Source organism: Ophidiomyces ophidiicola, assembly GCF_022830035.1.
Source record: "Ophidiomyces ophidiicola strain CBS 122913 chromosome Unknown scaffold_36, whole genome shotgun sequence".
NCBI classification, from domain to species: Eukaryota; Fungi; Ascomycota; class Eurotiomycetes; order Onygenales; family Onygenaceae; genus Ophidiomyces; species Ophidiomyces ophidiicola.
The window spans coordinates 89,011-115,608 of NW_026054676.1; the positions used below are offsets into that span (position 1 = coordinate 89,011).

General features: G+C 44.5%; 6 protein-coding genes across 6 annotated transcripts; 3 read left to right on the top strand and 3 right to left on the bottom strand.

Annotated features, from left to right (window-relative positions):
- Positions 1-244: 244 nt before the first annotated feature.
- Positions 245-2,680, top strand: LOZ57_006125 (uncharacterized protein; the record flags this gene model as incomplete). Its single annotated transcript, XM_049255146.1, has 8 exons — positions 245-578; positions 646-985; positions 1,040-1,052; positions 1,106-1,141; positions 1,199-1,595; positions 1,655-1,762; positions 1,819-2,456; positions 2,528-2,680. The coding sequence occupies 8 exons, from the start codon at positions 245-247 to the stop codon at positions 2,678-2,680; spliced, it is 2,019 nt and encodes a 672-aa protein (XP_049105874.1).
- Positions 2,681-10,729: 8,049 nt separating this feature from the next.
- MEX67 (nuclear mRNA export, poly(A)+RNA binding protein) lies at positions 10,730-13,019 on the bottom strand (the record flags this gene model as incomplete). The annotated part of the gene is made up of 3 exons (XM_049255147.1): positions 10,730-10,774; positions 10,839-12,365; positions 12,555-13,019. 3 exons carry the CDS (start codon positions 13,017-13,019, stop codon positions 10,730-10,732), a joined length of 2,037 nt encoding a protein of 678 aa, XP_049105875.1.
- Positions 13,020-13,668: 649 nt separating this feature from the next.
- ERV46 (ER-derived vesicles protein erv46) lies at positions 13,669-15,088 on the top strand (the record flags this gene model as incomplete). Its single annotated transcript, XM_049255148.1, has 3 exons — positions 13,669-13,861; positions 13,920-14,100; positions 14,155-15,088. The coding sequence occupies 3 exons, from the start codon at positions 13,669-13,671 to the stop codon at positions 15,086-15,088; spliced, it is 1,308 nt and encodes a 435-aa protein (XP_049105876.1).
- A 946-nt stretch (positions 15,089-16,034) lies between these two features.
- LOZ57_006128 (uncharacterized protein) lies at positions 16,035-19,786 on the bottom strand (the record flags this gene model as incomplete). Its single annotated transcript, XM_049255149.1, has 4 exons — positions 16,035-19,082; positions 19,158-19,315; positions 19,370-19,714; positions 19,771-19,786. 4 exons carry the CDS (start codon positions 19,784-19,786, stop codon positions 16,035-16,037), a joined length of 3,567 nt encoding a protein of 1,188 aa, XP_049105877.1.
- A 2,458-nt stretch (positions 19,787-22,244) lies between these two features.
- On the top strand, positions 22,245-24,602 carry LOZ57_006129 (uncharacterized protein; the record flags this gene model as incomplete). Its single annotated transcript, XM_049255150.1, has 1 exon — positions 22,245-24,602. One exon carries the CDS (start codon positions 22,245-22,247, stop codon positions 24,600-24,602), a length of 2,358 nt encoding a protein of 785 aa, XP_049105878.1.
- Positions 24,603-24,878: 276 nt separating this feature from the next.
- On the bottom strand, positions 24,879-26,598 carry LOZ57_006130 (uncharacterized protein; the record flags this gene model as incomplete). Its single annotated transcript, XM_049255151.1, has 2 exons — positions 24,879-26,461; positions 26,517-26,598. 2 exons carry the CDS (start codon positions 26,596-26,598, stop codon positions 24,879-24,881), a joined length of 1,665 nt encoding a protein of 554 aa, XP_049105879.1.

Here is a 26,598-nt window from a genome sequence, read left to right on the forward strand (position 1 = left end):
GCTCCTCGGCTCTATATAATAATGGACCATTTCCTCGCGTTTGGATAGCAGACTATTTTTTTTTTTTTCAATCTTGCACACAATTAATACTCCCTCCTCGTTTTCCTTTGGTATTTAACTACTCGAAAAATTCTTCCATATACCCTTTTGGCCTTCAAGCTTTTCCGTTCAAGATACCCCTTTATTTCATTTTCATTCCGTCAGCAAAGGCGTGCTTGCTATATAGATTTCCCAAGATATGTATATGGTATACAAAAAGATAAAAGGGCGAAAACCTCCAAAGAAAAAGGCCAAGAAGCCCTGCCGTCATGAGTTACAATCACAGAGACCATCATCTACACCAGAAGCCACACTTATAAATGAGGAGGACAGAAAGCCCGATGTTACGCCAAAACCAGAAGAACCCGCTGAAGTGCTCCAGGAGAATCGGGACCCTTGCCTGCAGTGCAAAAAGGAGAAGCACGACAAAAGAGTCTATAGATGGAAACTGATAGGCGGCCTGCTACTCCCGTATTTTCTAGCATCCGTGGATTTAACCATAGTGGCTGCAGCTTTACCATTCATCGCGTCCCATTTCAGTATGTATTCTCTTACTGTGGGCCCATCCGACCCGAGACTCCTCAACTAACAAACTTCTCCTTTTAGACAAATTGGACGAATTGAATTGGATTGTCACTTCATTTACACTGACATCGACCGCGTTCATTCCCGCCTTCGGCCAGCTAGCTGACGTCTTTGGACGCCATGTGGTTCTTCAAATGGCCATGTTCTTCATGCTGATTGGAAGCGTACTATGCGCTGCCGCGCAGACATGGCCGATGCTTCTGCTTGGTCGCGCCTTACAAGGCACGAGCTCGGCAGGAATAATGAATTTGATCCAGATTATCTTGTCTGATAAGGTCAGCTTGGCGGATAATGCGAAGAACACTACTATATTTCAGTTTGTTGCCGGTGTGTCGTATAGTGTTGGTCCGGTTATTGGGGGGTAAGATCTTCTAATTTCGTCTCAGGATGAGGAATTTGGCTAATTTTTGCCTAGATACTTAACTCAAGTATGAATGTTCACGACGCAACTACCAGAGTCTATACTAATATCCTTCACTAGGCCAATTGGCGTTATTGCTTCGTTCTGAGTATACCAGTAAGGGCATTAATACCACTTACGTTACATGACTGACTGACTTGTCTTTTCAAAAAGGTTGCTTTTTTTGCCCATATCCTTATCTTTTTCCTGTTACGCAAAGAACTTGTGAATGGCACGCATTTTACCAAGAACTCGCGACGGTCATTATTCATGGACGGTCTCAGCACCGTTGACGTCGGCGGTACTTTTCTATTCGTAACGAGCGTTTGCCTGATTATTATTGGTACCTCATGGGGAGGAGCAACTTATCCCTGGTCTTCGGCGGCTGTCCTAGCTCCGCTTATTATTGGAGCTATTCTCTTTGTCATATTTTTTCTCTATGAATGGCTCCTCTCGCCTGGACGTTTCCTCTCCAGATGCTTTCCAATGCAGACCGCAATGATCCCATCCGAGCTTTTCCATAAGCGGGATACGGCCGTTTTAGCAATCATTGAATTCGCTACCGGTGCAGGTATGCTGATTCATAGTATCTTGTGTGTTGTTGGCCTAGCTGACTTGATTCTTCAAAAGCGATGTTTTCGGCTTTCTACTTTGTCGGTATTTATTTTACTCTTGTTGAAGCTTACGAGCCGGGAAAATCTGGCTTGCAATTGCTCTACTACGTCCCCGGAATAGGAGGTAATATAATCAACGTTTATTTGCCTTTGTGGCCCCATAACTTACCTTTTTCATAGCTGGTGTCTACTTTGCTATGTTTACGTGCAATGTATGGCCTGCTCAAACATTTTACCCGCTCAGTATAGGAACTATCATCGAAAGTGTTGGAATTGGCCTTATTACTTGGGCTATCACAACTAGACAAGTTCCACTCGTTAACGGAATGATGGCACTTGCGGGTGCTGGAACTGGAATGCGTTTCATGCCAGCTACCCTTCATGCTGCAGGTATCTGGCCTGACAAAATCGCACCGGCGATGTCTGTAATGCGATTTTCTTTACCGTTTGGGGGTACACTTGCTCTGGCTATTATGGGAAGCGTGTTTAACAACAAGATGGCTCCAGTCTTCCGTGCCACGAACTCGGACCGAATCGATCCACACGCAACACAGAGCTTGAATGCAATCAATCGTCTTCCAGAGGCTGTTCAGGCTTTTGTTCGCAACACAGGTAAAGATGCGGTGAAATGGGCTTTTATTTCTATCACCCCGATAATGGCTATCAGTCTTGTTGCGGTCTTTTTCCTTGGTAACGTTTGGATGAAATCTCCCAAGGCAAAAGAAGCGAGTGAAAGAGCGAAGACTCAAGGCACTCACGAAGAGGGAATAGTTAGCAGTGAGGTCATTGATAAGCCTTTCGCTTGGGCGGTGATTACTGTAAGAACCATCACCTACTTACCATCGTCACTCCTTTTTGAAGCCTGCTGACTGTTGTATTTTCTGAATAGGGAACTGTTGACGCGAACAAGTACATTAGTACTCCGCTGTCAAAGGCAGATAAAGAGAGGCAAGCTCAGGCGTTGATCGAGGAGAAAACAATCTTGCGTAGTAGAAAGGATAAAAGCGCACAGATGGGTGGTGATGTTGAACAGGGCATTTGATTATATAAGCTAAATCTAGACTATTTGTTGAGCAGGAGTCAGGTGACTTGTCAGGTGACCAGGTCTCCGAAGGAGGAACCGGAGAACCGTAGGTTCGCCACCTCCTTCTCTCAACCACGGTACCGATTTCATTATCTTTGTCTATCAGGCTGGCGGAGGTTTGCTAGGGGTTTTTCATATGTTTTTCCCATAGCCTCAGTTATAGCATGTTTGTCTATAAGTATCTGTGTCTTGTTTGTTAGGAGCAAAACCAGATGCAATATTATAGACACTCAGTCACATGATCATCACATGCTTCTGTGTCATCTGATAGTTATGAGCCTGGGCTCTTTCAAGGATTTGGTTGTTATCTAAAGATATGTTCAAGATACTTTATTTTACTCTTGTTACCCATATAAATAGAGGTCACTATTAAGTATCTTGAGATCATACATTGAACCCCCTATTTAAGCTTAAATCTTAATTGCAGAGTTTGTGGAGATCTAATGCATCTATATATTTACTGATCTAAGTCTATGAAAAATCATAATCTAGAGTCAACATCTCACTTCAATAATTAATTAAAAATGAATGAATCATCTAGAAGAGTTGTTATGCTGAATAGTTCTGATGATTGAGAAGAATGGATTGAAGACATCAAGCATTTAGTAAATCTTCATCAATTGTGACTGTATGTTGATCCAACAAAAGAAATGCATTCTGAACTTTGAGAATCTGTTATAGAGGATTTTCTTTCTTCTGAGAAAACCAAAGAAACTGTGACTCCTGCAGATATGAAACATGCAAGAAATATGCAAAGAGATTGATACAGAACTTGAGAGAAGAGAATCTTAGTGATGCAAGAGCTACAGAAGACAATAAGAGACTGTGTAGATCTGTCTCTGAGAATTCTTACAATAAGTGAATTGAGTGATGTAGAAGCTACTGCAAAAGAACATCTGAAAGCTCTATATGCTAGAAATGCAGTGAATGCTTCTCAATTGAAAGCTAGACTAGTAGAGAGATTCAAAATTCTAGAAGATGGATCAAAGAATCAAGTGATTGAAGCATATTTGCTGAACTACAAAGAAGCATTAAATCAGACCATCATGTACAATATGTGCAAATATATCTGTGAGTCTTTTGCCATCAAACAATTCCTGAGAGCAATCTCTCAGAATTACAGAGAGTTCTTCTATATGTATCTGTCAAAGCTTCTAACTGAAGAGAATTTGAATCAGAAGCATGAGCTGGATGTTTATAGACATATTCAAATATTTCAGCAGACATTAAAGAAGAATTCTGAGCCAGGTCAACAGAATAAGCTGTCAGCATATTCCACTGAAAAGATAGTTCAAAATAAGCCATTGGGGGAGAATAATGAAAATATGAACTCTGCATGTCTTTGCAGAGAGCACCATGGTTGGGTGTACTGCCCATATTTTAATCCACTTGTTCAACCAACAGGCTGGAAACCAGATCCAAAAATTGATAATAAGGTCAAGAAAGCATTGAAGAATCCAGTGAATGACAGAAAATTAAAGAAAAAGATTGCAAATTGGAAGAAATCAAAGAATTTGAATGCTAATGAAGAAGTTGATGCTTCAAGTGATGCAACAGATGGTAATGCTAACAAAGCTGTTGCCAAGACATTCTCTAACCCAACTATCTTCACTTCCATAACAGTTTTTAACTCCACTAACATGAGCAATAAATATGAACCCTATTCATTACAGAACAGCTTCATATTAGATGAGGGTGCAGATGCACATATTTGCAATGATTTTATAAGATTTCAAAACTATCAGAACACTGGTTCTTTGGATATTGTGCTCATTGAAAATACTCATTGTAAAATCCATGAATATGGTGATGTTGAAGTTTATACCCAAACACCAGCAGGTGCTGGCAAGATATTACTAAAGAACATTCTATATGTTCCTGACTTTCATACAAACCTAGTAGCGCACAGATTGCTGTGTGCAAAGGGTTGTTATTTGGATGACAAGTCTCTTATGGTTTACTACACCAGTACAAGGGATATCTTGTTCAATTTGACTGTTAAAGAGAGAAAAATGGTCATTGAATACAGACCTATTAATGTTGCAACAGACAGTATAACAAAGAGTGTTTTTACTGCCTTGTTGAGCAGAGATTTGATTAAAAAACTGTTGACAGTGTTGATCTTCAGTTTGCTAGAAACAATGAATATTTGGCATTTGAGACTTGGTCATCTAGAAAGAAAGTCTCTGACTCATCTTCTGAAGATGTCTATCAACATGAAATTTGCAAAGATCTCTTGGAATTCTCTAATGGTGGAGTGTAGATCTTGTGCTCTTTCAAAAGCAAAGCAAATCATATGCAGAACACCATCAAAAAGATCTATGTGTCTGTTCATGAAGATGTCTGTTGATCTCATACAGTTTGCTTCAGATTATAATGGAGATAGGTGGGCAGTTCACTTATATTGTGATTATACCCACCCACCTGCACTACATGGAAATGATGCAGTGAAAATCTGAAAGTTTGATGTGCACAGCAAAAATGATAAGAGTAATTCTCAATTTATATCAATTGACTATCTTGACTATTTGAATTGATGGAGAGACCTCTATGCAGTCAGAACTGGCAGTGTTGACTTGAACATATGATATAGTTGTTCAATGTTTGGCACTCTACACACTGGCTCAAAATGAAGCTGTGGAATGTGTGGGAGCTTTAATAACAACAGCAGCATGTACAATGTGAATTGAAGTCAACTTGCCTGAGAATTTGTGGCCAGAATGCATCAAGACTGCAGTGTATATTTTAAACAGAATTCTGATTAAAGATCTTGATTGGAACACTTCTCTTGGATTCTTAGAGGAATATCTTTGAACTGCAACTCCTTTAACTGAAATTAGGCATATAAGAGTTTTTGGCTGTAGAGCATATCCTTTAATTAAGAATGCATGATACAGAAGAAATCAGAAACTAACTTCTAGAGTGAAAGTTGAATATCTTGTTGGATATGAATCAACAAATATTTTTTGCATTTGGATTCCAGTATGACAAAAGGTTATATTAACAAGAGATGTTATATTCAATGAAGATATGCTATTTGATTCTAATGAGATTAGCAGCAAGCTTTTATTACAGAAGAGCTTTGTTGTGCTGGATACAATATCTTTCATTGAAGTAAGTGATATTAACAAGGCAAGCTTGAGCAAGCATGACAGTGAAGATGAAGACTCTGAGAAGAATACACCACATGAAAGTCATGAGACTGTTAATCAGTCAATAAGATTGACAGAAACAATGACTAAGACACTAACTAATCAGTCAGAAGAGACATGTGCATTGCCAACATCAGAATCTACATCAGAGTCATTGACTTCAGACATCTACACCCAACTCCTTCTGGATGGTCCAACAATGCCATTGACTGAAATAGAGATGCTGGATCAACTTTCATTGACAGCCAATCATTCTGCTGTGGAAGCTATGGAGATGGTGAGTGGTGTTGTAGTTGAGCTGTCTGAAGATATAACATCTACTACACTTTCTGCTGCTAGCCCTACAGGGGTGGTGAGCACAAATGATGGACAATTAATAGTCAATTGTTCTGCTGCAGAGGTGATGAGCACTAATGACAGAATTTTGACAGTCAATCATTTTGTCATGGAAGCAGTGAATGACTCAGCTGACACAAGCTTGAGCACAAAGCAACCTTCTAGGTGAAGTGCTAGAATAAAGCACCAAAATGCAGATCAAATTGACAGATGAACAGCTTATACAGCAATTCTGCAGCAAACAGTGCATTTGAATTCTTTTTATAGAGGCTATTTAACAGCTTTTACAATTATGAATTCTAGACTTCACAGAGAGAATCTTTCAAAGTCTCCAAAGCATTATTTTTCAATGTTGCAACATCCACATGCTGGTGACTTTAAGACTGCAATGGATGTGGAAATGGAGAAGCTATGAATGAAGAAATGCTTTGAAGAAGTAGAGAGCTTGGAAGAAATACATTCAATCTCTTTAATGTGGATTTATATGTACAAATTTGATGTTAATGGTTTTTTGGAACATTATAAGGCAAGGCTTGTTTTTTGCAGAGATCTGGATATCAATAATAAACATGATATCTACATCACTACTCTCACTGCATGAATATTTCATCTTTTAATGGCTATAACAGCTTATTTTGAAATGAAGACCTTCCAGATTGATGCTGTTAATGCATTCATTAATGCTTCATTTGATAAATCAGTTTATTGCAGGCCAGCAGAGAGTTACAGTAAGAAAAGAGGTGTTTGGAAGATTCTATGTGTCTTATATGACCACTCTGAATCTCCACAACTCTGATACAAAGATCTCACTTCAACACTCTGGGAACTAAAATTCTGTCAGATTTGTGAAGAATCATGTCTATTCATTGGTAAGAATATTATTATCTTCTTTTACATGGATGACATAGTATTTTTATATCACAGAAAGGATGTTGGAACATTTGAGCAGTTATTGAAGAATCTATGAGCACATTACAAGCTTCAAGAGATTGAAGAGCTAGAGTGGTTTCTAGATATCCATGTCTTACACAATAGGAATGCTCAGAAGCTTTGGCTGTGCCAGAATAGTTATATTGAGAAGATTGCTAATAAGTTCAATCTTACAGAGTTGAAGTCATCATGTATGCCAATGATAACTGTGAATATAGCTTCTTATATGAGGGTGCAAGATAAGCAACAAATACATGTCTATCAACAGAAGATTGATTCAGCTCTCTATGCTGCTATTGTAATGCAGTCTGATATTTCATTTGCTACTGCAAAATTAAGTGAGGCTTTGGTTAACTCAGAATCAGAACACCATACAGCAATTGAGAGAGTTATCTCATATGCTTTTTCAATGAAGTATTATGCTCTTGAATTCCATGTCAAGAGAAAGTTGAATACCCAGAGTGATAATAATGACACTGTAAACACTCATTTAATAATCATCAGTGATTCTTCTTTTGCAGACAATTTGAGCTCTAGGCACTTCTTCCAGAGCTCTATATTCAAGCTCTTTGAAGACTTGATTGATTGGAAATTCTTCAGACAAAAGACTGTTACAACATCTTCAACAGAAGCTGAGCTTTTAGCACTATTCTATACAGCAAAAGAGACCATGTGGTGGAAACACTTATTTAAGAATATTATGTTGAAATTAGGAAGAGATTTTGATATTTTATGTGATAATTTGCAAACAATATGATTACTGATGTCAGCAGCTCTGCAACTAATTATCAAGCTTCATCACATTAATATTCATCACCACTGATTATGGAAAGCAGTTACTAATAAGGAATTGAATATTATCTGAATTGAAAGCAATAATATGTCTGCAGATGACTTAACAAAGATCTTATCTAGACAGAAATTTGAAAAATTCATTAAGCAATTGGAGCTTGTGAATATTGATTATTTAATAGAGGAGGATTCATCATCTACACTGCTGTCAAAGCTACAGAGATGTGTTGAGCAGAAGTCAGATGATTTGTCAGATGATCAGATCTCTGAAGAAGAAACTGAAGAACTGTAGATTCATCATCTTCTTCTCTCAATCACAGTATCAATTTCATTATCTTTGTCTATTGGGCTGGCAGAGATTTGCTAGGAGTTTTTCATATGTTTTTCCTGTAGCCTCAGTTATAGCATGTTCATCTATAAGTATCCATGTCTCATTTGTTAGGAGCAAAACCAGACGCAATATTATAGACGCTCAGTCACATGATCATCACGTGCTCCTGTGTCGTCCGATACTATTAATAAGCATAGTAGTGTATTCGGATAAATATTATTGCGGAAGCCGTAAGTCCATCTGCCCAAACCGCGTTTAACGACGAGTAGGCCGCATAGAACAGTTCCTTGTGCATAGTTCTCGACTTCTATACGTCTGTGAGAGCTTCTGGACCTTTTTACTTTTCTCCACCCGTCAAGTTTATTACAGCTCATATGATCTCCTTTCCGATCGGAGCTTTAACTTGCAATATATAATATCTGATAGAACGGCTGGACCGGCCACGATGCCACCCACAAGCCAGGAGCTTTCCCTCCTGATTAACCCTCTTGTTCCCGAATCTGTGGCACACAATACTCGTGTCTGTTCCCAAAAGCCAATCTCTTTTATGGCGTGAACTCTTCACTGATATAAAATTAACAGACACTCTCGACTCTACATTCCATCTCATCGTTTCTCCTTGGCCTGGCTGCCGGTATCCTGGGCCTTCGTTCCTCTAGCGGCTTTATCTTCTACCTCCTCGGCACACTTTTTATCTCTCTACTCTTCCATATATTATTAATCGGTTTTAACAACGATGGAAACAATGGCCTAGGCGTTGGGGCATATTTCCCTGGCAGTGGTGAAATAGTCAGCCTGGGTGAGGGTAGAGGTTATAGGAGAAGGGGGGCGTGGAGGGATATTTGGTTTAACGGCGGTGTGTTTGGAGAAGCTCTAAGTGGATTCGTGCTGGGTTGGGCAGGTGTAGGCGGTGTTTTAAGATGATAGTTGTATAAAATATATCGTGTTGAGTAAGTTTTCCAATTCAATCCTCGTGCCTTGGTGCTAGTGCTTACATTATTTCAAGAACTTGAGCCCTACCTGATGTATTATTGATAGTCACTTGCAAAATCTCATGGAAGCTCCTTGTGCTCCACGTCGCATCTCTCAACTTCTGCTTCATACCCTTGATTGCTGATTTTCTGCATGAATTACTGACATTCGTTTATGTAGCTGCAACTGAAGAAGAGCACGATAGCTATAAGATACCACTTCTCCCCCCCTCCTCATCCTCGTTGGATACTATATCTTCGATGCTCAATTTAACAAGGACTCTGCCGTTGATTCGCATATTCTATTGCCTTGGGCACCAAATACCTGCGGATGGAGATGGCTTACTCTGTATCTCAATCCTACGGACAAGCAAGGCTACAAATACGAATAGGCTACCAGATATAAGCAAATCCAGGCTTATTATTGACTTGGTGGTCAACAAGAACCACGCCCAAACCTAAACTAAGAACGGAATTCGCAATGAATGGCCATACATCACCCGGACCAGATCCCAAAGAAAAAAAAAGTCAACTTTAAACCAGTGCCGATGAGTAGTGAATCATTGACTTTCATTTTAATCACATACAATACTACCGATCGGACTTCCTGAAGAATCCGGTCGCTGTAGCCAACATCTGTATACTCCTCTTTACGTATCTTAGGGATCTACGCACTATTGAAGCCTAGATTAGGCTCCCGAGCCAGGTCATAGTAGTATGAAGCATCGGTTCATAAGCATGCACACAACGAGTCAATAAACCAAATAACTAGAATCGAAGTATTTAATTTTGGGGCCAAGAAAATCAATTGTATTAATAGCATTCTTCCGTCAATGTTGAAAAGATAATGCAAGTAAAAAAATTGGAACTGATCATGGCATTGGAAACCAAATTGTCATTTTATCAAGAGCTCTCCGTACGGATTTTACTGGATATACCTACAGCATATGGCTAAGGGACATGTAAAAGTCTCCAGTTCAAATTGTTTGATGACCGTTCATCGAAAACTAACTTGAATGTAGACGGTTAGCTATATTATTAAATTTATTGCTATTGAATTGCTATCAAGGATGCGACTAGTCAAAACAGTACTACTTCATTGTTTCTAGAATTCTCTTGATAATATGTATTCTAGATTTTGAAGTCTTCCCCATCACTTAGCATTTATGTAATTTTTTTTTGAGCTTTATGGTAATGGGAACGAGGGATAGCATAAAAAAATACAACTTCAAAGTTATAAAATGGGATCATAGCCCGGAACATAAGGAAGAATGCATGGCAAAGATGTATCACGATCACTACTAGGCAATCTGCCTCCACATTCCAACACCGAACGCAAGTTACATATCTATGTACATACAAAAGCCATCAGCACAACATACAGATGATGAGGTAAAACCGTTTCTTAAACACGGTGAGGATTGTTTGGTCTGCTTTCCACATCTATATCAAATTGAAGTATCAAAAGCGCTAAGGTTGAAGCAGTAGACGGTTATCATAACCCAACTAGGAATGCATCCGCAGGAAGTTGTTCCTGGGCCTATTTGATAGGTAAGCACGAGTCCATAAACATAGAAAAGTAAAGACATAAATCGCAATCTTACCCTAAGTATTTCAAAGTTTTTCAATGCTTCCTCCAGGTTCCAGCCGTTGCCAGAAAGAGCCATCTCAGAAAATTCCAGGGTCATTTTTGTCCTGAAACTAATCTCGAGCACTAGCTGCTCTTTTCTAACTTGCTCATCTGATTTCCCTGGGGTGGGTAATCCGTATCCGGGTTTAGCTTGAGGGTGGGATCGCTGAACTTGGGCTGTGGTGGGATTTGGTGTCGGTATCGATGATACGGCTGGAATTGTTTGCTGTTGACCTTCGGGGACCCAGGCTTGACAATCCCCATATGCTCTCAAACAGAGCATATCGTTGCTCACTCTTATTCCTCCTGGCCCAGGGCCTGGACCTAGCACAAGTGTACGGTCGAAACTTCGTGTTTGAGTTAGGTTCCCAGACGCATCAAGTTCATCAAATTTCCCATGGATAGTAAGAAGGAGCCCACCAACACCAGTCACACTTTGGCCAGTTGGGTCAGGAAGGCCAGGAATTGGGTGACATTCGATTAGCCACTGTTTTGGGTCTGATAATAAATCAGGATGACGAGTTCGAGGTAGTGAGTTCCATAAAGTTCGAATATTTTCAACCCCAATAAAAGCTCGGGACATTCTGGCAGAAACATAATTGATTTTTAGGAGGTTCCTACTCTTTTTGATATATGCATCCCAATTTGCTGGTGGATCTGTTTGCAACGCTCGAGGCGCCATATTATTCACATTAAAAGAAAAAACGGATTGACTGTCGTAGAAGTTCAGCAGTTCATTTTTGTTGTTGTCGAAGCTGACAAAAAACATCTTCAGAAAATTTTCGGCAATAGCAGACTCATCGCGAAAAAACGGAATTTTAACTGGAATAGGTGTCTTCTTTGCTGCTGCAATCTCATCTGCTGTTCTGACAGCTATATTGTTTAGATATTGTAATTTTGGGTACCATTTTAAAAGTTTCTCTTTGAAATCTGCTTCTGAACTAGCTCCGTTTCCAGAAAGATCGAGGAATTCAAGATTCCGAAATTTCCATCTCCAACTGCTCAAGTTCTGAGTACTTTTCAGGTCGTTGTCTGATAAGTCTAGATTTTTCAAATCTGGAAAAGTCTGTGCTAAAGCAGTGACAGGGGCAACGTTGACCAATTTGTTGTGAGCTAGGCTCACACTTTCGACTGCAGCCCTTCGTTTTTCGCTTGAATCAAATGTCAACTCACATATTTTCATCAGAGCAGGGAAGAATTTTGATTCTGTTGTAGTACTGTTGAACATGCCCATATCGACAAGGTCGGAGTCGGTGCCCAAATTTGACAAATCGAGCAGCTTTTTCTGCTCAAAGTATCTCTTGGCCAGGAATGATGTCATTTTTGCTTTTGTATCCAGCGCAGCTTGAGAAGGGGTGCCAGATGGCTTCGAAAATGCCGGTTTCTCGTGTTTCTCGATGATAAGGGGAGCCCCTGCGAAGGAATATCCATTGATACGTAAAAGCCAATCTGCTTGTTCTGGACGCACCGAAATAATCAGAGCGTCTCCTTCAACTCGCGACTAGTTAACGTTAGCAAGGTATAAAAACCTTGGTGGTGGAGGTCAACCAGCGGGGTCGGCGGCAAGATATTCTGAATAACGGAGTCTTAATCGTCGGAAGATAGGAAGTGGCGAGGCGACGATGGCATCCCCGAAAAACGATATTGCGAAATACACCGACGACCGTGGAAACGTAGTTTTTGCACATACCTTTGTGATTCTTAATCGGACACCAGTATTCGGACCTGGGGGTGTAGCTTTCTTTTCCAAGAACGCTAGAAGACTCTGAATACCTCCGTCAGAGTTCGAAGCCGCTTTGCTGCCTTTCCATCCGCGGATTTTGAGTTGTGATGTGCCGTCATCGACGGCCATACTATCTGCCCTTCCCCGTTTGATATTGGCATGAGACGAGGTGCTGAATATGGCTTTTTGAAGAGCGTCTAAGGTCCTGTCTTTGTCGGTCGCTCCTTGTCTTGATGCTGGGGTAACTCTTCGAGACAGGTCACCTCGTCCGCGAGCCTTTCCTGCACCGCGCCCCCGCACGTTTCTCTCACTACCCATGTCTAGATCCCCATCCTTATCCAGCCGTGGTGCAGAGCCTCGTTTGCGGATACCGCCACGGTCAGGGGCGCCGGTTCGAGCGCGAGGTCCTCTTGGTGGGCGAGATCCGTTCATTGTCGAAGAGGAAAGTTGTAGCATGACTTGCTAGAAACGAAAGTGCGGAGAACGAAATTTGCGGGATCCCAGGGATGGGCCGCTGCTCGCGTTTCAAAATGGCCGTCGAAAGAACCGCATGCGTGAATAAATGGGCGAGAAAGGAAGGAATGGGAAAGGGTCGTTTGTAAGATGTGGGAGCGGAGGCAGCAAGCAGTTTTCGGCTTCCAGGAAGCAATTTGCAGGCAGGTCCAATGCCAAGGCGACAGGATCACGCGATCTGACTAATCAATGAGGCTGTCACCGCGCTTAAAAAGAGGCGGATAATAGACGCGATCACGTGTGAAATTAAGCACCAGCGGCAGGCCAATCAGAGGCGGCCGGCGACAGCGTCTCGAAGCTAAAAGGTGGCCTTTCACGATGTGAAGGCTGAGGTAGACACCCGCGTGGACACACCCTCTTTAATTCGGCTGGGTCGCAAGAGACTCAATTGGAGCTTTCTACTTTTTTTTTTAGGGCTGGAACATGCTAAGGGTATGAACGCCTCTGCTGAAGCAGCTCCTGTCTAGTTGCGTCGCGCCCGCCCGCTAGATTCAGGGGAGGACTCCTTTGCTACTTGCGGACCCTTGCATTCCTCTCCTTTTAGAAAATCCTAGTATTTCATTTCGTCATGGCAGTTAAATCCCGTTTCACCCGGCTGGACGCTTTTGCGAAAACCGTGGAAGATGCGCGCATCCGGACGAGGTCAGGGGGTGTCGTCACAATCGTTTCATTAATCGTGGTTATCTTGCTGGTCTGGGGGGAATGGAAGGATTATAGACGAGTGGTCGTGCTTCCAGAGCTAATCGTGGATAAAGGAAGAGGTATGGAGCTGCTCCGGACTACACGGTCCGCTGCGCAGACGCTGACTCTCTTTTGTAGGAGAGAGAATGGAGATTCACCTCAACGTAACTTTTCCTCATCTTCCTTGCGAACTGCTTACGCTGGATGTTATGGATGTCTCTGGCGAGCAGCAGAGTGGTATCATACACGGCATCAACCGAGTCCGCCTCAGCCCGGCCTCCGAAGGCGGCCATGTTCTTGATATGCAATCATTGGAACTGTGGGTTAAGCGATTTTTTATGCTTAGACTGTTACTGATTTGTATTTGATATAGAAATAAGAAAGACCAAGTTGCGCTACACCTTGATCCTAATTACTGTGGCTCTTGCTACGATGGCATCCCTCCCGAAAATGCTCAGAAACCTGGTTGCTGCAATACTTGCGACGAAGTTCGGGAGTCCTATGCCTTACGCAATTGGGCGTTTGGAAAGGGTGAAGGCGTTGTACAATGTGAACGAGAAGGCTATGGTTCGAAAATTGACTCACAGAGACACGAGGGTTGCCGGATTGAAGGAATTCTTCGAGTCAACAAGGTCATTGGCAATTTCCACATTGCACCGGGGCGCAGCTTCACAAACGGACACATGCACTCCCACGATCTCAAGAACTACTATGAGACTCCTGTACCGCATACTATGGCGCATATCATCCACCAACTTCGTTTCGGCCCCCAATTACCTGACGAGTTGTCGCAGAAATGGAAATGGACAGATCACCACCATACCAACCCCCTTGACTCTACTTCTCAGGAGACCAACGACCCCAAATATAACTTTATGTATTTCATCAAGGTTGTCTCAACCTCCTATCTACCTCTCGGCTGGGACGCTTCCCAGTCATCTGAAATCCACAGTCGCCTCGCCAATGACGCACCACTGGGCTCTCAAGGTATCCAGTTTGGCGAGCACGGCAGCATTGAAACGCACCAATACTCCGTGACGTCACACAAGCGCTCCGTTGAAGGCGGCGATGACTCTGCTGAAGGTCACAAGGAGCGCATACACACTGCCGGGGGCATCCCAGGTGTCTTTTTTAATTATGATATCTCACCAATGAAAGTCATTAACCGTGAAGCAAGAACGAAGAGCTTTTCTGGATTCTTAACGGGAATTTGTGCTGTGATCGGCGGAACGTTGACTGTGGCGGCTGCTATCGATCGAGCACTATATGAAGGCGCGGTTCGGGTGAAGAAGCTACATAGTAGCTGAGCTTATTTGCGGGTACATGAGTAAATCTTGTATAAATCATGTGTTTACGTTCTGGTTTACGGAGTACAGCCCTTCACGATGTATTCGCCTATCTAAGCGAGCATACGAAATTCAAGTTCAAGTGAAACTTTCTTTATCTTTTCTCGCTTTTTTTCTTTTAGACTCGGCGTTATATTTCTCTGTTTATAGATGAAATCGGCGTTAGACGGGATATTTAGTTATGTCTCCATGTGGCAAACCTTGTCTGCCGACTAGTCCAGCCCTCAAAAACTTAGGATTGGCAGCCCGCTTCGTTATCGCTACAATATATTTGATGAAAACACGAGAATCTTTGAGCAAATAAAATAAGAAGCGGCGAGCGAGTTTGTTATTACGAAGTAAAGAGTCTAGAGCCGACCTTTCAACGATAATCAACGCATACTCCTGTAGACAGATCAGAAAATAGTCGCTCTGGATAGCATGTGCCGGCCCATGGAGCATCGAGTGGCTTAACAAGAATCCTGAAAAAAGAGCTCAAGAAAAGCCATTATTGCTAAAGGAATTGGAGCAAACAAAGCCGTGATAGGTCCGACCTCAAAATATTGGCTGCGCGACATAACACAATAAACTGAACCACAAATGCAGAATCAGATGTGGGACAAGTGAGAAGGCATCGATGCCAAAAACAAAGGAAACATGCGTCAAATTGAAATTTCTTTTCAAAAAAAAAATTCTTTCCCAGCCCTGAAAATGCAAAAAGATAATGGAATGGGGTAAGAAAAGAGAGAGAGAGAGAGAGAGAGAGTGTGTGTGTGTGTGTGTGTATGTTTGAGTGAGGGTATGGGTGAGCGCTGAGAACAATGAAGAAAGGAAATAGAGCATTGATGTGAGGCATGAGATATTGCAAAGGAAACTTGTAGGCCTTTCGGTGGACAGTAGGATACAACAAAAGAAACAGACCAAATGTTCATTTCATAAACTGTAGACGGTCTTGGGACTTGGAAAATCGATGATAACGTGAGGGTGCATTTGCACGAGCTGGAAAGTTGTAGACGCTTGCAGCTGTAGTTCCAATAGGGTATTGGTTCATTGCCATCTGGTATTGCGATGCTGACGAAGGCAGCATTTGCTGCTGGGATTGTGATGGAAACTGTCCTTGGAATTGCCGTTGCATGATAGCCTGCTGCACCATTTGCCCACTAACGCCGTCTCTCATTGCTTGCCTTTCTCGCTCACGGGCATCGATGGCGCTCACAAGTCCTGTCCCAAGTGCTACAGACGATCTCTTACTAGTGTCCCTGTCCATGTTGAAAAATGGCGATCCAGTAACACGGGCAACATGCTCTTGTTCTCGGGCAGAGAGATAAGTGGTCATATCAGGCTGATTTAACATGACGGTTGAGCCGCGAGAATTAGGCCTCGGAGGCATTTGCTGCATTTTTAACTGATTGGCCCAGTCTCCAGAGGCGGGACGTGACGGTATTGATGGGCGCGAACCGCTGCGTTGATGATTATAGACAGGTGAGGCGCCTCTGCTCCCTGAAGTAGCACGCTGCTCGACGAACTGTTCAGGTGTCAATCCAGGTCCAGGGCTTTGGCGGCCATTATCTACCATGCCCGGTTGCCAGAGGAAGCTGCGCCTTTTCTCGTCAAGGCCTGGAGATTTAGCAGGTTTGTTTTCCATACCAAACCAACTGGCACGTTTATCGTTTCTATTATTCAAGGCAGTCTCAGAAGAATTCTTATTTTGGGTCAGCAAAGTTAACGTATCTCCCGTACTAGGCCTGCGGGTTCCCGGGCTATAAGCATGGGTTGGACCAAAATCGACTAGGGGGATATCTGGATTCGGCTCTGGGGCCGTTCCGGCAACATAACGAGCGTCACCAATGATAACATCATCCAGGGAAGGGTCTGGAGTCCCAACGAGCTTCATTTTGCCCATCCTTGGTTTTGCTACTGATTTTGCGGATTTGGTGGACGCAGTTGATTTATGAGAGCTAGCGTAATCAAGAGTTGTTATTGAATGTTGATCGTACGGCTGTTCAACCTTGGGCTCAACATTTCGTAGATACCTCATGGGAGCTGGAAGTGGGGGCGATGGTGTCCTTTGTCTCAGTGCCAGATTCAGAGCATCCATATCTATGGTTCGACGAAGACTCCCCAGGCTTGAAGCTGTTTTCAAACTGTGGCTCTCCGAACCGTTCTGCAGCTGGGGAGCCGGTTTGCGGTGGATTTGAGGGCTCATTTCCAGATAAGGTGGCTTCTTGGGGGACTGTTGCGGGGTTAGAGGCGAGAAATTAGCATTAATAGATCCATCAGGAGCAGAGTTAAATGGAATTCCATCCAGAGCCGGGTTAACAGGGCTGACTGGTGATGAGTAAAGCGAGCTTGAGGCATCAGCTGGGACGGGCCTTGGGAACTGGGTATTACCGTCAAATGCTGCCTTCTCAGCATTGGTATCGCTGTGGATATTGCTTCCTCCTTGAAGGTCAAAGGGGCGATTTTGTCTCTTTGTATCTTCGTCATTCTCCAGTTCGTGAAGCTTTTGTGCTTCTGCCATTTGAGAAAGAGTGCCGCTTGATATCCGACTTCCAGCTCGCCTCAACTCTGGAGACATCTGGGGCTGAATATGTGGCATGTCTTTGGGGTCGTGAGAGAACGCAGGCGGGACAGTGACTTCAAGTGGAAGAGGGCTTGGCTTGAGAGCATCACGAATTTCTTGACGCTCCGCTGGATGGTCCGCTTTTGTTTCGCCGTCAGAGCTGCTTCTGTCTCCAGGCGTATCAGCACGTTGGGAATCTCCATGAGGCGGAGGCGGAGGCGCTGCTTCGTCCGCTTCTTCCAACAGTCTTGTATCGAAAGGCGGTTGAGCGTCAGGATTGTATCCGTTACGATAGGCGGTAGCGCTACTGATCTCCGATGTTGTACGGTTGTGGGATTTGGAGAGATGGTTCTGTTGACTATTTCTCTGAGGTGACATTGACAATGCGTCAGACGAGTGGTTGTTCAGCAAGCGTCGGCCAATGGACTGTCCATTGACACCGTCAAAGCGTACAGGTATTCCATTCTGGGATGAAAGGCTCCCGCGAGTAAGCCCACGCTTCCGAGAAATGCTGCTGACACGACTCGCAGTAGTAGATGTCATACGTCGTGATGTAGCGTCTTTCATCTGTTTTCTCCAATCGCGCTCGTTCCATGCACGGCTGCCGTCTGTATGAATGAGGGCCGCCACGTCTAGCGTGTCTAAGTAGCTGTTCCGTCTGCTAGCAGGCATTGCGAACATTAAACTCTGAGTACTAACAGTATCAGCTAATAAGCGAGCGGGCCTGCCATAGAGCTGGAAAGCGTCAAAAACAGGGAACAACCATCGAAGCATGGTTTCAAATCCAGATACGGCGGCATGAAGTTCTGGCAAGACAAACACGAAACCTTCAGCAACGGTTTCTGGTTCTGAATGAATTATAATATGGCCTTCCACTTTCACTAGAGTCGACTGATCCACGAGAGAGCGGGATTGCGGGTATATAGCGAACGCGGAGAATGCATCGGTTATGGTAGCTACAGGCTTGATTTTTTTCGTCTTTTTCGACGTGTAAAACTTAATATTGCCCTTTGGAGGAGTGAATGGCCGTTCGTAGGTAGACTTCTTTTTCTGCATCTTTTTATGCTTCTGCACATCTTTCTCGTCGGCTTGTGATACGACACACCAGCATCGTCTCCACGGGGTGCCCGGGCCAAATCTCACACGAACCCAGTCTTCATACTTAAATGTTGTCTTTTCTAAAATAGTTTTAATGCCATTTAACGTCTTGCCCTTCCCAGCAATTAGAGCTCCAGTGTATGATTCCTGAAGAAGAGTATTTTCAAACATGGTCAGTCGAATAGCGGCAGTCCATTGAGTAAGGGCATTTAGGGAGTTGAAGTGCAGCAGATATCTGTTCTTTCCAGCGGTTGAAATACTTAAAACATTTTGTAAAGGCGTACTATCTTGGTTGCGGGTAGGCAAGCTCTCAATCTAAGGCGATTTATGTGATTAGTACCTGAAAGCATGAAGGTACAGAAGATTCGGAGAGATTAATTTTATCCATACCATTTTTATTGAGGCGTCTGCAAGATTAATAAATGTGGGAATGACATCTACGTCAGGGTCGGCGGCATCCAAAGCGGCCGGGTCCCACAGCGAAATAACAGTCCCAACGAGTTGAGCAAAATGCTCGGTCCACTTCCTATCCTGACACGGCCGGCCATCTAGAAGGTGTTAGTAAAAGGAAAGAAAGGAAGAATAGAAAAACAGTAACGCACAATTATCCAAGTCGTTCAGTTTGAAGAAGTAGCCTTCATAGTACAGTTTGCCCGATTGGCTGTTTAGATATGAAAAGATAGGCTCCAACTCCGGTAAAGGGTTCTCCACTACGTCTGTGGGCAGTAACTGCTGTTGGTAGAGCAAGGTGGACACCGGTCGTGAACTTGCTCTATCTGGCTTCTTCAGTGTTGACGGGGCATCTTGTGAAAGAGGAGCGGGCACCTCTTCAGGAGGAGACGCGTGAAATCCATTAGGAGCTGTTACGGGATAGTCGGAGTCTGATGGAGGGGTAGGAGGAGAGGAAATGTTCTTAGGGCCTCGGCGGTTGGATATGAAGGAAAGAACTGGCGTCAAATATTAGCATGACGTTCAGTGTGCGAGGGTGACGCAAAGCACATACCTCTCAAGCGACCCATGATGAGTAGGAGAGTTGATTAACTGATACAAAGGGGGTGATCAAAGAAGAAACATGGCGAAGAGGGTGTGGTGTCAAACAGAAAAATCACTGGGAAAGAGTCTATAAGCGAGCTTCCAACTTTTTGGCTGGAAGAAGCCGGGCAGCACACTGGAGTCACTGCTGTGCAAAGGCTGCGTGCCGCACAAAGAAAAACGCCTGTGTGGCACGAGAAGAGGCCGCGAGAGGTGAATTGAGACAGTTGGAGGCTTGTGAAAGACAGAAAGCGGGCGGTGATGTGGATGGAATGATGACGGAGGAAAAGACCAAGGTTTGGGCGATGATCACCACAGCCGTGGTTGAGCCAACGAGCTTAACGGGAGGAAAAGCGCGAAAACCGGGCAGGCCAGCCTAGGCAGCGAGAGAACCAAGACCGCCGACGACAGAAAGGAAGAACTAAACGAGCGAGCGAGCTGGCGGAGTGCGGATGGGGACAGCCACGGAGTGAGACAAAGTGCCGCCCGGCGCTTCGGGGGCTCAGCGGCCACTCAGTCACGCCCATCCGCCCGGCCAGGCGCCCCTTGCCATCCTTCAGCTGAGCGGCAATAATAATTAATAACTACGGAGTAACTTAGTCGAACAATCAATCTAACTACCTACTAGCTACACACACACACATGCATGCTGCCTGGCCTCGTCGGGAGCACAGAGACGGGGCCGAAATGCGTCTCTCTGGCATCTGCTCGTGCATCCATGTCTCTGGCCGCCAAAACCGTCAAGCTTTGGCGCCATGCCCCAGGAAACATCGCCGCAGGGAAGAGAGGGTTGTATCATGTTTATTACCTGGCCCGCCCCTCATGGTTGGCCCAGAGGATAGTTATTCGAGCCACTACGGCACGGACGTGACTTCATCCCCGTTCGCAATGCTGTTTCTTCCCTTAGAGCGCCTCAATGCACAGAGAACACATAACTAGTTAGTTGGTATGAAGAAACGCCCGGGTGGAGGCATTGTATCCAATAATTACCGCCTTGTGCATCTGAGCATCCACACAAACCTTCGTAAACAAAGAGCTAGCTACTGGAGAGGAATAAATAATAATAATAAAATGGATAGACACAGGCATTCTTTTGGAGAAAATCGGACCCCGGCGCTTATAAGTACAGCCCTACAGCCGGCTCATCTTCCCTTAAAATCCGTCGACGAACAGTACCCAGCGGCCGATGATCCTGCCGTCGTGCCGAAGCGCCCAACGCATCTTCAGATCAGATTTATCGATCATCTCCAGGAACAACGCTCAGGCTGCGGGTCAACCGGCTGCGACAAGCATAACTCGCATGGTAGGAGTGCAGAGCCGGCCTGCTTGGCTCGGCGTCATGCTCAACACCGTTGACTGGTAACTTCGCGCAGCCGGTTGTGCGGTGGTGGCTTGAAGCGAAAAACGTTGAGGCTGGGCCGCGTCATGCTTTGGTAGAAACAGAGGCGCTTCTCTAGAACAATGTCAGATCGACCCTTGTTTGACAAAGGAAATCTAATAATTTTCCAGCGATTCGTATTATTGTCAAGCTCCCAAGGTGTGGCGGAGCCGAAACAATTACTGATAACAGAGCTCTTTTTTTGGGCATTTTTAAGCACTGACCAGATGCCTCTTTGGCGGCAAAGGATGAGAGCGGGTCGTCTACAGCATCCCCGGGAACCGTGGTTACATTAAACTAAAGGTTAGTTACCCCGGAGCGCAATTTGCGGGCAGGGCCAGGGGGGAAGAGCAAGTTGAGCAACAGCATCGAGCACGGGATGCGGACGGCTTGAGGAGCCGTAAGACGTTCTCCTGCATTTTACCCCTGATGCTAATCCTGCACGACAAGCAGAAATGAAGCCATTCAGAAGGCGCTGGGCTGGAGGGGGAACACAGCCGACGCCTGGGCACGCGAGAATGCCAATAAAGGTGGGTTCGGACGGGGCCAGAAGTCTCCTCCAAAAATAGGCCCGCCACACAGCGCCGATCGCGAGACAGTACGGAGTACAGAGTACGGAGTACTCCGTAGTAAACACTCGGACGTTTGGAATCTCAGCAGCAAAGTCTAAGACAGACACGACAAATAAATCGCGACACGCAAACCCCGAGACGCGAACCCGTTCTTGGCAGCATGTCTGCTTATGTAATAGTTTCCCTTCTGTGATTGGCTTAGACAACGCTGCCTAATGCGGAGGATGGTTGCCTATTGTAAATGTATTCTGGCAATGCTCTCCCACCAGGTTAACAACATCCCCCCTAACTACTACGAACTCCTAGGCCCAGATAGCGGGGATTTCGTGCTTTAGAAAATAAGGCCCCGCTGCATAGTGCCCGCTTACCCGAAGCTTGAAACGCTCCCTATCGCGGCGGAAGATATCACTAATAAGCCCGGCCCTAAGGAGGGATAAGGGCCAGCTGCGTCGCTGTAGTCAAGTCTAGGAACACCTAAGTATCAGCCTTTGCAAAATGTCTGACGAGGTCAGAGAGCTTCGCCGCTTACTGGAGGAGGAAAGGAAGCGTGCGGAGACCGCAGAGCAACGTCTTCATTGCACCACCAAAGAGCTTGATAACACCACCAAAGACCTTCATAACACCACCAAAGACCTTCATGACACCACCAAAACCCTCAAGAAAACAAGGGAAAGCCTCGAGGATGCGAAAAGCACGATCTTCCAGCAACAAATCCTAAACAGGCCAACCACGATTTTTGAGTACCTCGACACCTGCCATACGCATTTATTTCTTGGCCTCACAGTAGGCGACACTAAAGACTCTACAAAAGGTGCTCTGACGAAACCGGACGGCAGACTTCGTCCGCAGAAAATAACAGAGTGGCTGGGTTTTGCCGATGAACAAGAGGGTGTTTGGAATCGCCTTATGGACATGGAGTTTGTCTCGGAACGCCACTTTTCATCCCTATCTTTCCTCACGGAGCTTGGGGCCAGCTTAAGAACAGAAACCACCCGCTCAGAGTTGGATCTTCGCCACTTTCAACGGGACACACTTTCGCGGCCTGTCCGCTCCCTGATTTCTAGTCTATATTCAAATGAGGAAGTTCGAACTCGCTTCCATTTGTTGGGTGAAATTTCCTTTGAAAATCATGGAAATACCCTAAATGACGAGCCAACTGAAGATGAACCACCTGCAGAATGTCCCCCAGCAAAGCTTCGGAAAACTGACAAAGGAGAAGCTACGCCTACTACACCGGCCTCAAACCCTCATCCCTTGGTAGACGAATTTTGTGTGTACAACAGGGGGAATGGTCAGAATCTTCCAGCATTCATTGTTGGGTTGAAGCCTCCACATAAACTTCCCTTGTCAATAATCGAGCATTCTCTAAAAAACATGGATCTAGATGAAGTACTACAGTGCCAGCCAAACGAGTCCGAAAAAATTAAATCTCGCCGTACAATGGCCGCGGTAATCACTCAGGCATTTTCCTACATGATAAAATCTGGGGTTAGGTATGGATATGTGTCTACTGGCGAAGCCTTTATATTTCTCTATATTGGCGAGGACCCAGGCACCGTATACTACTACTTGTCACAGCCAAAAAAAGATGTGAGTGAGAGTACTGGATATGCTGGCCAAACAGACCAGCCCAATAAGCTCCATATGACTGCTGTTGGACAAGTTCTAGCCTTCACGCTCAGATCTCTTCTTGAGCCCCCGTGTCCACAGGATTGGCGAAAAAGAGCTGAGGATCTACTAAAGCCATGGCAGCTTTGTTACAATGATGATAGTGATATTACTACCCCATCCCCGAAATCAGTAGCCACCGAGGGGTATACACCCGAGATAAGAAGCAGAGAGGATTATGCTAGTCGTTCCCCTGTAATGACTAGGGCCAAAAAGTTGATACTTCTACCATCGCAACAACCGCATGCATCGGAAAATGATCAAAGTTCCGAAGAAAGTGATGAAAATTCTAATGATTCTCCAAATTCTCCTTGCAGGGGGGCGCGTCGTTCAACAAACGTTATGGTTGTGATCCCTCCTTATCATCCCAAAACATCACCTCGAACTCGTCCTTTTAGTGAGGGAAGGTCTCGACCGTACTGTACGCCACAGTGTCTTCTTGGGCTATTAAATGGAGGCAATCTGGACAAGGCGTGCCCGAATGTAAATGACCACGGGACAGATAAGCACCAGATCAATATATCGACATTTTTATCCCTTTTGCATGATCAACTACTCATTAAAGAAGAACGACCTTTGGATCTTTATGCATCCGATGGATGTGAATCACTCCATATACACGGCTCTCGTGGAGCATTATTTGAAGTCATACTTTTTGCATATGGGTATAAACTTGTTGGAAAAGGGTTTCCTGCCTGGTTTCTGCGGTATCTACAACACGAAAGAGCTATATATCAACACCTTCTTCCAGTTCAGGGACGCCATGTCCCAGTATGTCTTGGAACCCTAGATCTTTCAAAGCTGCCACTATCCTATGACGGAATTGCGGAGATTCCCCAAGTTTTGCTTCTTAGTTTTGCTGGAATCTCTCTCAGGCGCTCTGGCATCGATCGCAAAAAACTCTCTAAAATGGCATCTGAATCACTTCAAGCTATTCACCGCCTTGGAGTACGCCATTGTGATCCCTATGTCCGCAATATATTCTGGAACGTGGATAGTAAGAGGGTGGTGTTCATTGACTTTGAGCGCGCCCAAATCCAAGAGGCGAGACCCCCCTTACAGGTCACATCTTTCAACGCAAAGCGAAAAAGAGTAGATGCCGAAGAGCTTGCTAAAGAACGTCGAGCTTGTTGGATGCTTGAGGATGAAATGCACAGTATGCTAATGGATATCCCATACGTTTAAGCTGGGCGGACCCCGTGGACACCAGGATTATATACAGACGTCGCGCATACAGTTGATCGACTATCTTCATTACTTGGATACATTGTTTTACCTGAAATTTTCCCTGGTAATGAGACCATGACTTTTTGAATCACACGTACGAAGTACAGCACATTTGAATAGATATCAAGAGCTAATAAAATTTTCGGGTTAGAAAAGATGATAGTAATGCATCTGTCTAATAATGTCAAAAATCCAATAACCAACCAATGCTTTATTATCAGTCCAGCCTATGGCTTATTGTTGAGCTATCGTATATTCTAACAGAGGGTCAATAGCCTCTAGACAATCATCATCATCATAATTCGTCATAATCCTGTCGCCACTTTCATCTGGGAGGGGTTGACCATCAAATAAATTGGTATCCTGTAGAAAAAAATCACCGCCGACACCATCTTGATAGCTCGATTCCACCCCAGGAGCTTGAATGTCAACCTGAAGCGAATCAAAATTGAGATTAAAGCAATGATTGCCACCATACATCGCCCGCCGCATGAAAAGGATCTGTATATCATTCTCTTGCAGTGCATGTTTTGCTTCCATGTGAAGCCAAAGGTCATAATCACGACGGAAAAGATACTGGCACCCCTCGATCAAGCATGGAATATGTCGACCCGATTCCTCAGTGTAGCCATCGCCAGTAAGTAGTGCTAACTTCGATGGGACCGTAGATCTTGATTTCAATATTGCTGTCAAACCCATTTGCTCCCTTCGTTCCACCTTTACATTCTTAAGGCCTAAGTGTGAGGTTCGAACATGCTCTTCGAGGGCAAGTTTGCTTCCATATCTTTTTCCACAGGCATCTTGGCCAGTCCAGGCCTCTAGGTATTTGGACGTGGAGAGATCTGTTTCACCACAGATAAATCGTTTTTCGCCCTCGTGCACCGTTTTAACATGCACATTTAGATTTCCTTTCTTAGTGAAACTACGCCCGCAATTGGGATATTCGCACGGATGCACACGTCTTTCTTCAAGAGATAGATTGGAGTGCGCTATTTCCATATGACGTCGTAGTTCCCTCGATGAAGAGCAAGCGAGCGAGCACTCAGGGCAAATTGGAGGATGGGCGGATCGAATATGAGTTTGAAGTAAAGCGTAGGTTGGAAAGCTGTATTTTCCACTTACTAGAGGCTCTTCTTCTGGTATCGAACTAGCCCCAGCCAACGAATTTAGACATTCCATACAAGTAAACCGAGCTCCGCCATGAATTCTTCCCTGGTGGGCTCGAAGGTGGCCGGCGGTATCGAAGCCCTGTGGGCATTGTTTTCCAGTTACAGGGTCAATATACGGGCACGGAAAGGGCTTCTGCTTTAGATGAACCATTGTAACATGCTTCTGCAGCGTTGAGTGTTTTCGGAATGTCTCACCACATGGCGGATATTCCACGCATCGGTATTTATCTCGTCCTTCATGCGCTGCTAGATGTCTTCGTAATCTTGATCCTGTTACGAATGTTTTTCCACATCCTTCCCGATCACATACATAGTCTCGAACCAAGGTATGTGCGCTCTTGACATGGTGGTTGAGATGAGACGCTCGGAGGAATGTTTTGTCGCAGCCATCGTATTCACAAGTGAAAATGCGCTCGTTTGTATGTGATCTCATATGCTCCGCTAGTCGAGCAGGTCGATTAAAAGCTTTGCTGCAGTTTTCATACGGACAGCAATGTGTTTTGCGGTCCGAGGGATATCGTATCGATGCCGCTGGAGAATAAGGAGTGATGGGTGTTTTCGATTGGCTCTGACACCCGTCGCTATTGTCACTCAGGTAGTAGGAGGAAACGGATTCAGCATCGGACACATGGTCACTGTAATCTCCACCTTAGAGTACCTGATCAGTACGGTCTAAACACACTTGTTAGCATCAACTACTTACCAGAACAGTCTGTTGGAACTGATTTCTGCAGCTTGTTCGACCGAGATTGGCCCTCATCTATAGCCTTTCTTTTTCTATCCAT